At 40.7% G+C, this 15,221-nt stretch overlaps 3 protein-coding genes across 4 annotated transcripts; 2 read left to right on the forward strand and 1 right to left on the reverse strand.

The window, feature by feature from the left end:
• Positions 1–10,007, reverse strand: LOC120024844. Of its 2 annotated transcripts, none has more exons than XM_038969166.1 (5): positions 9,899–10,007; positions 5,417–5,493; positions 4,884–5,048; positions 1,540–1,671; positions 1–315 (listed from the first exon to the last, which is right to left on the reverse strand). In XM_038969166.1, the coding sequence occupies exons 2-5, from the start codon at positions 5,490–5,492 to the stop codon at positions 179–181; spliced, it is 510 nt and encodes a 169-aa protein (XP_038825094.1). In that variant the 5' UTR covers position 5,493; positions 9,899–10,007; the 3' UTR covers positions 1–178. The 2 variants fall into 2 exon arrangements, with proteins under 2 accessions (XP_038825094.1, XP_038825093.1); XM_038969165.1 differs by having other exon boundaries at positions 9,885–9,948.
• On the forward strand, positions 7,846–8,299 carry LOC120024845 (histone H3.3A-like). The gene has a single exon (XM_038969167.1). The coding sequence runs from the start codon at positions 7,889–7,891 to the stop codon at positions 8,297–8,299; it is 411 nt and encodes a 136-aa protein (XP_038825095.1). The 5' UTR covers positions 7,846–7,888.
• Positions 10,008–11,818: 1,811 nt separating the features above from the next.
• Positions 11,819–14,683, forward strand: LOC120024987 (ER membrane protein complex subunit 8-like). The gene is made up of 5 exons (XM_038969395.1): positions 11,819–12,324; positions 12,606–12,682; positions 12,778–12,847; positions 12,946–13,040; positions 13,721–14,683. The coding sequence occupies exons 1-5, from the start codon at positions 12,106–12,108 to the stop codon at positions 13,878–13,880; spliced, it is 621 nt and encodes a 206-aa protein (XP_038825323.1). The 5' UTR covers positions 11,819–12,105; the 3' UTR covers positions 13,881–14,683.
• Positions 14,684–15,221: the final 538 nt, after the last annotated feature.

Raw genomic sequence — 15,221 nt, forward strand, 5'->3', positions numbered from 1 at the left:
TATTGGGTAAACATAGGAACTTTATTTTGCTCTATAATACATGATAACCTTAAGAGGAAGAGGCCTTCCAAAACGTACTGACTGAGGTAATGTGAACAATAGATAACAGACAAGTAATTGATATGTTTGTACGTTTGTTGGTGTCATGGTATGTAACATGGTCCTCTGGATGGTTGGTTTACTTCTTCCATTCCTTGTTCTCATAGTCCCATTTGGCTGAGAAGCCCTCCACAGGGTTGATCCTCATGTCCAGCATCCTCTGCACCTCCTTCTCTTTCCATTCTGACTCAAAGGTGGGGGGGACAGGTCCGTACACTGCAGCGAGACAGATAGCTTGTTAGGCTCTGCCTCAAAGTTCACCTATGGACATCTATTCTCTAATAGTCTGTATTGAACATTTATCTACCAAGGTAATTATAATTGAAACATTCTGTTTCACAATACCAACCTGGTTGGTGGTCAGTTACACCAATTATGGTTGAGGCAATACATTGGGCAGAGAAGACACACAACCCATTTATTTGAAGGGGCACTGATGGCCAAATACAGTATTTGAATTATGTCAAATAATATATTGTATAAATATGTCTGAAAATAATATATTGTATATCCATCTCATTGCAAATTAATGCTGACTTATGGCTTTTAACAGGTGGGTGGAAAAACCATTAACATCAACATACACTGAACAAAAATATAAACGCAACATGTAAAGTGTTGGATCCATGTTTTATGAGATGAAATAAAACAGCCAAGAAATGTTCCACACAAAGCTTATTTCGCTAAAATTTTGAGCACAAATTTGTTTACAGCCCTGTGAGTGAGCATTTATCCTTTGCCAAGATCATCCATCCTCCTGACAGTTGTGGCATATCAAAAAGCTGATTAAACAGCATGATCATTAAACAGGTGCACCTTGTGCTGGGGACAATAAAAGGCCATTCTAAAATGTGCAGTTTGTCATACAACATAATGTAACAGATGTCTCAGGTTGAGGGAGTGTGCAATTGGCATGCTGACTGCAGGAAGGTCCACCAGAGCTGTTGCTAGAGAATTTAATATCCATCTCTGCCTCCAATGTTGTTTTAGAGAATTTGTCAGTACGTCCAGCCGGCCTCACAACCGCAGACCATGTGTTACCACGCCAGCCCTAGATCTCCACATCCAGCTTCTTCACCTGCAGGATCGTCTGAGGGTGGGTGGGGGGGGGGGGGGGGGGGGGGGGGGGGGGGGTGCTGAGGAGTATTTCTGTCTGGAATAATGCCCTTTTCTGGGGATAAACCTCATCCTGATTGGCTGGGCCTGGCTCCCCAGTGAGTGGGCCTATGCCCTCCAAGGCCCACCCATGGCTGCACCCCTACCCAGTCATGTGAAATCTATAGATTAGGGCCTTATTTATTTATTTCCTTACTTGAACTTTAACTCAGTAAAATCTGAAATTGTTGCGTTGTTATTTTTTGTTCAGTATATTACAACTGAACGATCACAGACTCCATCCACAATAAATGTTCCCATTCCTTTTCTTATTAGAAGACATACCAAACTTCCTCTGCCATAGGACAACCAGTCCTGTCATGCCAATAAAGAAGAACATTCCTGCGATAACTGATTTCCACTCCTTTGTGCCCTCGTTCATCTCTGCGAAGCTCTGCTTGAAGCTAATATGGTACACTGTTGGTAAAGAGAAAATGCAAGACTTGTTAGATAACATTTAACACAGCCTAACGGGTAGGGATGTGCATTGCTCCTTACAAGCACGATTCAATATGCATCTAGATACATGGGTTCCGATACAGGAACGATATTTGTAGTTTGAAACGATTTGATTTAATTAGTGGAATGAGTCGATGCGATTAACAAGAGCATGAACACATTCATTTTCCATTCTAAATTAATATCTGATAGTGATGGAGCTCAGAAGCTTAGTTCGATCTGTCTGAGCTGACTTCTCTGAGCTGAGCGAACGAACCATGGCTTGTCGTTGCTGTATGATAGAAAAGTATTTCTGCCGTGTGTGTAATGTAACGTGTGAGTTGATCCATAGGGCAGACTGAGCATCTACCACTATCAGATTAGGGGGGGCAATTTATGTCTTGTCCCCACACTGCAATTTGAGCTAGTAAAATGTATATATTTATCTTAAGAAATTAGCTTTTACATACATAGCCAATTAATATAACCCAGCTTTAGATTTCACCTCTCAAAAGTGAATGGTATTGACAGTTTGGAACCAGAGCGGCTCTCTTCTCCCGTTCTGACCAGTGCGGCTAGCAAATATGATTGCTGTCCTTGATATAAAATACACCTTTACCCTGTTCATGTAAAAATGACCAACTCCATTAACTGTTTAAAGCAGAACAAAAATATTTTGTATGGTGAACTTGGCAATCGAAAAACCCTAATCAGCAGTTAGATGTGCAATCAGCAAGATGTGAGTTGTGTCCACTCCGGTAGCCGACAGAGCTCCACATGTCAAACTATTTTCTACAGCGCATTTGGTAACACAAACCAGGTTTCCATCCAACCTTTTAATGCAAGTAAAGTACATGTCAGAACTCAAAAAAGTTATGCCATGCCTGATGGAAAATTTGTCAGTAAACTTTCAAATGTCGACAAAACAAAATACGCTAGACAAGGTGGGATCCTTTAGTGTCTGTAAATTAATTATGCTTGAAATGTCGGTGGAAACACTTACATGAGCAAATATTGATATAATTGTGGTGAAATCCTGCACGGAGCCTTCACCGTGCGCTGCCACTTTAAGAGCGCATCAGCAGTAAGGAAGGAAGAAATAAAGACAGCTCTTTCAGCTCTCTGGGGAGGAGCTCTTGGGTGGCGCGACAGTTTGATTGTGTGTGCTATGCTGCAGACGTCCTTGTTCATTTTCAGCGTGTGTAGTTTATAAAGTATTTAACTCAATCATCAGTGTGACCGCTCTAGGTCGTGGTTGTTTTCGTTTGGGACCGCACCAGTTATGGATCGCATGGATTAGTAGCAACATTGTTGCGAAGCTTTGACATACAAACCAACAAATCAGACGGTCAGACAGCTGTGGTCTTCCGGCTTGCCGGTGTACTAAGATCTCTTGTTCTCTTTCTCTCCTCTCGTTCCAGTGCTTTACCCTGCAACAGACTTTCTATTTTTTAAATGCACTTCCCGTTGATGTTCATTAGTGTTGGACTATTATTGCCCTGCCAGAAGTATTTGGGTTGACTTTTTAGTTAAAAGGGAGGTTGCTTGCAAGTTGTGGATTGTTATTTCAACTGTATTGAGGCGGGGTGTACTAATGACATGTGGCCGAGAAGATTGTGGACATTTTTAAGGCCTTTGTTTTGTGTATGAACACCCCCCCACATTCATACCCTCTGCACTCCTCCACTGGAAGATAATACAGATGATTGCAAATCCTCTGTTGACGACTGGGTTCTTTCTTGTAAATTGTTTCTATGAAGTTGCCGTTCAATTGTTCTGCCATTATTATTATTATTATTGTATGAGGTATTATTGGTGGGGTTACCCCTGTGCTGTGACGTGGGTTTATATGGTGTGTCTCCTCTTTTCTCTCCACTGGCTATCTGGCAAACAGGCTACACTCGAAGCAGTCTCTTCTGCTGATGTGTGTGGGTCTGGTAGTGGTACTCTCTCTAATCTACTCTTTTCCTTTCGGCATGGTTAATACCTGCCTGGCGCCCGAACAAAATCTTTATATTTACCCCTCTCTAATAAATACCGCTACATAATAATCAGTATATCGAAGTAAACTTGGAGTCACGCAATGACGTGTGATCCTCCCACATTAGGACTTGTCAGGAAAGCATGCAGTTTATGAGGATACAGATGAAATAAGTGAACTTCACAGAGTGGTGAAAGTGCAGATGATGAGCTTGATGCTACCTCCCAATAAATAGAGTGTCTTATTCTGGTGACATGATCGTTGACGCTTGGCTGCCGTGACAAAAATAATCTCTCTTTTGTCCATAATAATCTCATGTAGGCTATACCCACACTGTGTCTGCGACCTGATGGCTACAGTACATGTGCCAATACCAGAGTGGGTACACTCACTATATAATACATTTTTTTGTGAGAAAACCATCAGTAGAGTTGAAAATGCGGTGGAAACCCATTTATCTTGTATTTTCTATTCGGTACATGGGAATTTAACCGCAAACGCTATTTTTATGTGCACAACGCCAGCCTTTTATCCTCAACAAGTCAATTGGATGGAAAATTGTGTGAAGAAAATCTGCATATGGTTTTTATGCAGATTTGAGAATATTCCAATTGGATGGAAGCCTAGCTAAATGACCCAGCAAATTACATAGGTTTTATTAATTGAGGGACAACCAATTTAATATTGCAAAAGCCATTTTAAAAACATCTAAATGCTCTAGGTGCTGTGCAGATGTTGCCTACGAATATTAGAACTGGGATAGGGTAGCGCTACCTCTCGTTGGCGCGAGCAGCTGCGTCTCCCGCACTGCGCAGTTATCTGACTTGTAGATCAATATCACATGCAGTTACATGCATAAAAGTGTGATAGGCTGAAGGAGAGGCTGAAGGAGAGGACGCATCAATTCAAACAGATAAGTTATTTTCAGAATAAGGCAAAAAAAAAAAAAGGCGTAATAAACATTAGTGAACCGATTCGTAACAGTTTAATTTGTTCTTACCGATGCATGCTACATATGGATCGGTTTGGGCTCCCACAGACAGATGCACTCACATCTTAAACATTTGAACCGGGGACCGACGCGTATCGGTGAATCATTATATCCCTACTAACAGAACAGATAGGCAAACAATACTTCTGTCTTGTTTTGAATAAGCAAAAAAAACTGACAAATGTCAAGTATTCAACAACAAAGGTGAAAACCACTTACATGCAATCTTCTCCTCATTGGAGAGTGTGGCCCAGGAGCCCTTCTCCTTCTCCTTTAAGGACTTCTGCACTGCATTCAGCTCTGTCACAAACTGGACGTCTGGGAGGGGGTTCTCCCGCCTGTCAAAGTAGGCTGGGAGAGCGTAGTCGTCTACCTTGGCAACACCTGCAGGAAACTCACCATGTTACTACATAGGACTGACACACAACCAGTAAATACATGTATTCAAACCTGCATGGGACCTGCTTAGCAAATATGTGTATATGCAAATACATACTGTGTGCCCATGGGAGCCGCATAACTGCTTTTTCAGTTTACCTAAAAAAAAACTTAAAATCTCTAATTCTACAATAAACTGGTATTGTCTGATTACTGTACATCTCCAAACCATGCTGGTGGTGGTGTATTTTATCCATTGTTAACATTTGTTTGTGTGCCAACTTTTTAGTGGTAGGTACAATTTACAGACGGTGGTTTAAAGGTCCATTCCATGAAGGTCAAGTATGTGGTGTGTGCTGCCAACAGTCACTCACCATGTCCCCCACGTACACAGATTGATGTGGAAATGGCACGTTTGCCAACAAGGCTAAGGGCTCTGGTGGCCAGCATTCTGAAAGAAAATAACATGTATGAGAAAAACCTTGATGAAAAATGAATATCGCTAGCTACTAATGTAACAAAACATTACTGACCAACGAATCGCAAAGAGGTTATTCTGATGACATGGAACTATAGCCTAGCAGCTAGCCATCAGGTCTTTGTAAAATAGTTTTTTTCTTAATCAATTTGTCAAAAAATAGCAACTGTTCAACAAAATAATTTATGAAACTGCACGCCTCCCTAATCTGACATTTAGCAACTAGTTATGGTCACTGCCCAAGCACACATAGCTAGCAACCAGTTTTTGTAACAAATACAAATCTAAGAAACAGAGCTGGCAAAAAATAGGAAAAACTAGCTAGCTACTTAGCTACGTTAACCTAGATAAAGTTACCCAGCTAAAATGTCTACGCTAGGGCCTCCCGGGTGGCGCAGTGGTCTAGAGCACTGCATCGCAGTGCTAGCTGCGCCACCAGAGTCTCTGGGTTCGCGCCCAGGCTCTGTCGCAGCCGGCCGCGACCGGGAGGTCCGTGGGGCGACGCACAATTGGCTTAGCGTCGTCCGGGTTAGGGAGGGTTTGGCCGGCAGGGATATCCTTGTCTCATCGCGCTCCAGCGACTCCTGTGGCGGGCCGGGCGCAGTGCGCGCTAACCGAGGGGGGCGGGTGCACGGTGTTTCCTCCGACACATTGGTGCGGCTGGCTTCCGGGTTGGAGGCGCGCTGTGTTAAGAAGCAGTGCGGCTTGGTTGGGTTGTGCTTCGGAGGACGCATGGCTTTCGACCTTCGTCTCTCCCGAGCCCGTACGGGAGTTGTAGCGATGAGACAAGATAGTAATTACTAGCGATTGGATACCACGAAAATTGGGGGAGAAAAGGGGATAAAATTAAAAAAAATATATATATATATAAAATAAAAAAATGTCTACGCTAGAAAGTTGCCTAGCAAACTAAACCTAACTAGCCATCCCATCAGCAGTGGACATTTCAAGCTTCCATTAACCAAACATTTCAATGGTAACATTAGACAGGCTAATAGATAGCTAGCTAACATCTATGTTGAAAATAATGATTTGTTATATTCAACCTAGGCTAACGTTAGCTGAACTAGTACCTGGGCTTGTGGAGGGGATGAATATGAGATTTCCTCCGACGCCCAGGATCCTTCAGTTCAAAGTCCCATTAGCCAGCTCTGCAAACTTTAATTATGCAAAAATGCATTCTGGACTCATCAAAATATGGAGTTTCGCATAACTACTATCGTTATTACTGATGTTACGCATGGCATGCACTTCCAAAAAAGGTCAACAAAAATGTGTTTTTACTTTGACCTTTATTGGAAGTACAAACCATGAGTAACGGCAGTAATGACGATAGTTGCTCTATGAAGCACCATATATTGTTGAGTACTGAACGTTTTGACATAACATTTGCAGAACTGGTTAATGGGACTTTGAATTGAAGGATCTGGACTTCAGAGGAAATGTCATCATATTCATCATCTCCTCAAGCCCAGGTATTGGTTCAAACCAATCGACGCAAATTGAATTATGGGGAGTTTCAGGTCCCGGAGTGAACTTAATTGTACACTCGCAAACTCGACTAAAAACGAGGGCTGCAGGGCTTACGTTGCAAACTTCCCTTGCTTGGCTAATCATTTGGATCGCCCTCCAAGATCGTGGTTGCGGTTCAAACTCATGAAAAGACATCCTCGTCCACTTACCCTTGCCTTATGCCCTTGGGGGAATCTCGTCACCATCTTGGAGGGCGGTCCAAATGATTAGCCAAGCAACGATAGTTTGCAACGTAAGCCACCTCAGCACTCGTTTTTAGTTGGCGAGTGCACAATTATGTTCACTCCGGGCCTGAAACTCCCCCTATTTCAATTCGCGACAATTGTACATCCGCTAAGAAAAGTCAGCTAAAACATAAAAACAACAATGGAGAAGTCAACATACAAGTGTAAGTAAAAACTAATGTAAAAAGGTTAGAAATTGTACTACTAATGCACATGACAGCACACACACATCTCGTAAAAGTAATTATGTTTTTGTTTGGTTATCTTTTGGAAATTGTAGAAATAAAACATGTTCCTTCTTCAGAAGTTCCAGCTAGGCAGGCTAACATTAGTTAGATAATTAATTTGATAGCTATCATACAGTAGGCGTAAATTGATAATTATATAGTTAATATAAGTAGACATGCAATCATAATTGACTGTAGCGCGTATAAAGCACCCACAATCTACAGTGGCTGAAAACAATCATCGCAGGATGAACAAGTGACACATTTTTGGGCAAGGGCGGTCCGTTTAAAAATCGTTCCTTCCAGGTGTGAACGCAATAAATAAGGACACGAGATTCATATTTTTAACATTGTCTGTTGTATCAAAGGTGATTTGTAGGAGCCATGGCCCGTACCAAGCAGACAGCCCGTAAATCTATTGGAGGCAAAGCCCCACGTAAGCAGCTGGCCACCAAAGCTGCCTGCAAGATCGCCCCTTCTACTGGTGGGGTCAAGAAGCCCCATCGCCACAAGCCTGGTACGGTGGCCCTGCATGAGATCCGTCGGTACCAGAAGTCCACTGAGCTGCTGATCCGCAAGCTGCCCTTCCAGCGCTTGGTGAGTGAAATCGCTCAGGACTTCAAGAATGACCTGCCTTTCCAGAGTGCAGCCATTGGAGCCCTGCAGGAGGCCAGCAAGGCATACCTTGTTGGTTTGTTTGAGGACACAAACTTGTGCACCATCCATGCCAAGCGTGTCACCATCATGCCCAAAGACATCCAGCTGGCCCGTCGTATCCGTGGGGAGCGCGCTTAGATGCCTCCCTAATTTACGTGTCCTCAAGTTGTCTTTCCCACCCTTCCCATTTTTCCTCGAGTAGCTTGATCCGAGTAATGATGTGTTAAAAGTAGTGTGCAGTCTTGTCCCCTGTAGTTCTCTTTGCAGAAGACTTTTAGGGTACTTTGTGTATCTGTTTTGAAGCTGATTGGAGTCACACCTTTAATGTATGTGCAAATCAGCACAGCAAAGGGTGCATGCATGAAGCATCTTGGGCAAGCATTTTCTCCTATTGACGATGCTATTACATTATTATAACAGGCTTTTCTCATTGATAGACATGCATTGTTTTTTTTACATGTACCCTTTCATTTGTTTTTTTACAACTAGTGTTTCTACTGTTTACAGGATACATTTACAAATAGTTAATTCTGTTCTGAAATTGATAAATGACATTGATTCAAAACATTGCAAAGGCCTATATGTAGCGTAATGTTTATGCATTTCTCCCATTTTTTATCCAGGTAATATTTTAGTTCCTTTCTCAGGTTGTGATACCCTTTTCTTACTGGTTTTGATTTTAATTTTCTGTTCATTTTTTAAAAGCAGACATTTGTAATATCCAGAATTCTCACAAAAGGTGATAAACTGATGTTACACAAAAAAACATGTGTTCCTTCCTCGCCTCTTTCCCTGAAAGTGTACTCGTCAGACGTCATGATACGTCATCAGAGGTGTCCACTTAATTTGAGGGCTGAGGGGATAGTGTGTCTTTTAAGTGTTTGGACTGCAACCTATGTAATGGTCATTGAGATGCTTTGAAGCCACCGGTCGGCCATATTGGCACTCACAAGTAGGAGCTGTCAGCCATTGGAATGATTGGAATTCTACAGTATTTCAATTAAATGTTTCAAAGACAAAATTGTATGTATTTAAGTATATTCTTTGTTGTACTGGGGACAGTAATATTAGTACTATACAAATATATAATTTTAGGAAATTATTTGTTTCTCGCTTAATGTAAAAGTATGCATGAAGGTGTCTAATAGAATGAACGTGTCAAAAACGAATGTAGAAATTAATAAATGCATTTCTATAGCTTCCAAAATATGTTTTACAATTGAGGAGTACCACCAAGATGACTGCGCAGTGACCTCAATACTGCGCCCCGTCAGGCATCCGGGGGTTATACACACCATTGGCTCAAACGATAGCTAGCTAGAAGGCTCACACGCAAGCTAACAATGCTAATCATCGCTAACTGGCGCAAGGTCAAATACATGGCAGACATCCAACATTGTGTAATATTCCTGTTCCGGTCTAAAATCCACTAACACTACACATTACTATGAGGAGGAATACCCACAAAACTGACTATATACAGGAAAAGGGCACCTTGCTAACGTTAGCTAGGAAGCTAGCCTAGCCAACCATTGCCTATTTGCCCCTTGTCTTGTCTGCCTCTCTCTTCAATGTCACATCTCTTCACTCCGCTCTCGGAAACATTGACAAATCCATTGCTGATTACACAGCACATGTGTAGCATGTTTATCTTCATTAAAAAACGATATCATATTTTCTATGACAGCTGTATATCAGACGTCTAATAATTTAGAAAATTCACCCGCAATCTCTTACTTGTTCTCGTTTCGCCAACGCTCCAAAAACCATAAAGGATATGTGATTAACCGGAAATACGTAGCTAGCGCGGGATTATGGGAAACTATGGAAGGTCAATCGGTCATAGTAGTCACACTATTATATACATATTCAAATGTGTTTGTAAAATAATGTGCGTGGTGATTCATTTAGCTGTGCAATTGAATTTGAACTTTTACGACAATGTAGCGAAACTAGTGTTCATTTGCTACCATGTTGCGCAGCATTGGCATTCTTCCTGTCACGCGGTGTGCCCTGATATTAACCAAAATGGTGTATTTGGCCTGCCATACGGTGTGGGATTCAACCAGGGTGTGTGCTACCTTCGTTCCGCCAGCAAGAATAAGCAAGACCTAGCTAGAATAAGGCCTTGACCTCGGAGATTTTCCTTTAAAGTAAAAGTTTCGCAATGAAGATGATGAAAAATAATACAAACGGTTGAAATTCGTAACATTTTATGAGGAAATGTTAGCAGACTTAGAATTTTGTGAAAAAGGAATACAGTTAATCGCCATTATAGCACAAATAATATTATAGCATTGACATTATTGTTAACAGCATTACAAATAATTTTATTTAACCTTTATTTAACTAGGCAAGTCAGTTAAGAACAAATTATTATTTACAATGAAGGCCGACCAAAAGGCCTCCTGCCAGTGACGTGTGCTGGGATTAAAAATAAATTAAATAAAAAATATAGTACAAAAACACACATCATGAGAAGACAGACAACACAACACTACATGAAGAGATACCCAAGACAACAACATAGCATGGTAGCAACACAACATGACAAAAACATGGTAGCAGCACAAAACAGGGTATGAACATTATTGGGCACAGACAACAGCACAAAGGGCAAGAAGGTTGAGACAACAATACATCACTTAAAGCAGCCACAACTGTCAGTAAGAGTGTCCATGATTGAGTCTTTGAATGAAGAGATTGAGATAAAACTAATGATGTCTAAATAGTTATCATGGTAAGAACAGTAATAAATAACAAAACATGATTTATAATGCTATTATTAATACTAATAGTAATAACAATATTAATAATATTACAATAATTATAATAATCAACTTTTGAAAAGACTTGTAAATACCATTCTTAATTAACCCATTTGGTTTGAACACTGTTCAGTACGTTTTTCTTTTTGCATAGTAGTACACAATCCATTCTACTTAGGAGCACTCAAAGTTTCCAAATCCACAGAGTTTACACCCAGAGGAGTGTCGCTGCTCATTTGGTGGGCCTTATAGGGTGGCCCATCAATTTAAATAAAACAGATTTTTCATATTGGACATTGGATTTAAGTTGATGGGCCACACTTTAAAGGCCACCAAATCAGCAGTGATGCTCCTCTGGGTGTAAACTCTGTGTATTTGGAAACTAAATGTGCTCCTGAGTAGAATGACCCCCCTTTTACTGTGACACAATGTACAGATAGGTACAATATGTATGTCCAATATGAAAAAACTATTGGATTTAAGATGACGGGCCACTCTAAGTGCCGCCAAATGAACAGCAACACTCCTCTGGGTGTAAACTCTGTGTATTTGGAAACAAGAAGTGCTCCTGAGTAGAGTGGAATCCCCTTTTACTGTGACACAACGTACAAATACTTTTGTAAGGTGCAATAAATGAGTACACACACAAAAAACATTGATGACCATTTAGGCTTTAAAATATAAACATATCAACAAATAAATTACAATGTCTTATATAATTACTTTAAATTATTCTTTGTATGATAAGTAGTATACAATATATCGATAATTGTGCACATTTTCCATCATTTTAATAAGTATACAGGGCTGGATTTTTATTCTGAAGGATTCCAAATATCCGTGACCCAGAAGTACTTAGTTATTCTTGCCTGTTTCACAGCGGTGTGTGTGTAGTATAGTACCGGTGCAAACCACTAGAGAGAAGCCAAGCAGAGTGAATTTGTAGTAGGATATAACGTTATCGTCGTGACCAACATACATCACTGCACTGTAACATTCACGAAAAGTGACCTTAATGTAGGTAGCTAGTTATAAGAGACTCGATTACCGTGGTCAACCTGGCGGAGCTGTCACTGTCTCTCTGTTGTATCGGGTATGATATCCGTTGGCTAGCTGTCAAGCTAGCAGTCTCCAGACCATCCTTGTACAATTAGCTAGTTTAGTGTTTATCTCGGAATGAGAATGAGTATTAAATTGACAACTCAGGCTTATTGCAAGATGCTTTTGCATGCTGCTAAATATCCTCATTGCGCCGTGAACGGATTACTGGTTGCTGAGAAACAGAAGGAGAAGAAAAAAGACAGCCACTCCACTCCAATCCTCTGTGTGGATTGTATACCACTATTCCACGGCACACTTGCATTGGCACCTATGCTGGAAGTGGCACTTACATTGGTGAGTGAATTGATCGTCTTTATCTTCTATTCACATCATGTTTATAAAATATTCATGTTACTCTATTGCATGTTCACCACAGCAAGTTACTGGGGCTGTTGAAGTAGAAGTGCATTAACAGCTGTCAGTCCTGCTGACACGTCAAGCTAAACTCAACATCATAGTGAAGGAAGTTTCTGATGAACTTGTCCATTGGTGGAGTTTATCAGAAACTTCCTTCACAGTTGAGTTCAGTCAGCTAGTCAAACAAGCTAATCATTTTTTTCTTTCCCCACTTCCAGATTGACACGTGGTGTAAAGAGAACAAATATGTCATAGCTGGGTATTACCAAGCCAACGAGCGCACAAAGGACTTCAGGTAACAATATTTTGATACAGGATCCCTTTCAAGCTCTGTGTAGAGTTGTGTTGATATGATACACAATGTACTCTGTCTTCTTTTGACTCCCACAGACCTAACCAGGTTGCTGAAAAAGTTGGGGCCAGGATTGCAGAGAACTTCAGCGAAGCAGCAATGATTATGGTAATCCTCTATTAGTCGTCCAGTATCAGAACTGCCACAATACTGAATTCAGTAATGTACACTGACCACTGTATCTCTAATAATGTTGTGTTCCTCAGGTGGACAGCACCAGATTCACCATGGGCTGCTATGAGCCCATATTAGCCATATATGACCACCATGAAAACAAGTGGAAATGCAGGGACTGTAATGCGTAAGTGTTCCTGAGCTTTCCTAATATGTAATGTGGGCTAGATATATCAAAGCTACTGAACAGCCATTTATCCAAATAGATTTGGACATGCAGACATTTGACAGTCTTAACTGCTATATGATATACACAGGCTGTCGACCTCTCAGAGATCCTATGAAATTACTGATTGGATCAAAAATGAGTTCTATATGTAATTATATGGTCAGCCTTGCATACCGCATTGCAACACTGCAGCAGTTTTAGACTTGTGGAAGCATCATTTCTTGATGGGTGTCTTATTCCTGTCCAAAGAAAAAGATTTGGAACTACATGGTATACTATATCTGTTAGTGAAATAGAACCTAGTGTGGTAGATATTTATTTTACTATTATTATCTATCCTGATGCCTAGTCACTTTACCCTGCCTTCATGTACATATCTACCTCAAATACCTCGTACCTCTGCACATTGATCTGGTACTGGTACTCCCTGTATATTGCTCCATTCTTGTGTATTTTAATTTATTCCTCGTGTTACTATTTTATTTTTAAACTCTGCATTGTTGGGAAGGGCTCGTAAGCGAGCATTTCACGGTGAAGTCTACACCAGTTATATTTGGCGCTTGTGACAAATGCAATTTGATTTGTGATTCTCGAAGGTGGAGCTGAGGTTCTGGAGTGTTGGTTTGTGTGTGTTCCAGGGACTGCTTTGAGGACTGGTGTGAGGCTCAGAAGATCACGTCGGCTCTGCTGGAGGGCAGGTCCTACGAGAGCCTAATCGACTTCGACAATCACCTAGACGACCTCAGGAATGACTGGACCAACCCTGAGATCAACAAGTCTGTGCTGCACCTGTGCTAAGCCTTCCAGTCGAGTGACTGCACTGCACTAGACAAAGACATTGCGGCCAAAACGGCGTTGGACGTGCTAATACTACTGTAGCGCAGGAATGCTGAATGCTAAGTCTTTGTTCCTAGTGAATTGCTCTCACAGGGAAGAGAGCTTTCGGAGCACTGGCCAGTCTATTTTCATGGGCAAGCAGGACACCGGTACCATTGGGATCTTTGATCCCATAGTAGGGAGGATCAAGACCTTGGTGTCATTCAATGCAAGGTGTTAATTTTCTTTCTCATGGTTTTTGTATGCTAATAGTTAATGAAGATGTATGTGTAATTCTGAATGGTGGGGAAACATGAATATCATTTATTTTGACTTATTGAATACTTTAGGTTCTTCAGAAATAGTAGTGTTACAGAGATGATAGACATTATAAATTATTGTTCTGAGCTGTGACTTATTGAAATATTACAGAATTGTAATCAATGAGATATGTTGTTTTATTTCACTACCTATTAAGTCTTAATGTTTATATTCTCAGAACTGTTTTCCTCCTGTTTTTCTTATAAGAGATAGCTTAGTATTTATTTGTTAAAAGATGATCTGATTATTCTTTACTTTAATTGCTGAAATAAATTATGTTATTGGATAGGTAATAAACTAAGTCACTCGGGATAAAAGCATATCCATGTTATTATTATTGATTAATTATATATTTCAGGTTGAATTAAGATAAGTCTAAATAAAATTATTTGAGGTTTTGATATATTAAACCTTTTTGTAAAAAAAAAAAAAAATCGACAATGTACAAATAAAATGTAACTTTTCAGATATTGTGCATGTTTTTAATGCCTTTTTCTAAAATCACTCCCTTACTCTAGTGCTGCCCTACACACTTGAGGGATCCATAGATCTGAATGAATTGAGTGTTAAATTTAGGATGCAGTGTTCCATCACTTTGGGTTGAGACAGCATACAGTGGATATTAATGGAGTCACCCTATGGGACTCCCGGTCACGGCCGGTTGTGACACAGCCCGGGATCAAACCCGGGTCTGTAATGACCGCTGCACCACTCAGGAGGCCGGAAAATACTTTCCAATCTATGAGGGTCCATCAAGACAAGATATAGAAGCTGAAACAGTATAGAAAAGTTCATTCTAAACCATCTCTGGTAGAAGTAAGGGGCCATGACAAATGGTATGGTGAAAAACTGATTCCTGAAAGAGCACATACCCCGAAGAACTTTCCATAACCTGAGAATATAATGGAACTACTACCATAGGGCCCCATTCCGACAGGAAATTATCAGGAAAGCCTTTCTTACACACGCCTTTCCTAAGCACTTCTCAGTAGTTAGTAATCA

This window comes from Salvelinus namaycush, chromosome 30 (assembly GCF_016432855.1).
Source record: "Salvelinus namaycush isolate Seneca chromosome 30, SaNama_1.0, whole genome shotgun sequence".
Classification (NCBI taxonomy): domain Eukaryota; kingdom Metazoa; phylum Chordata; class Actinopteri; order Salmoniformes; family Salmonidae; genus Salvelinus; species Salvelinus namaycush.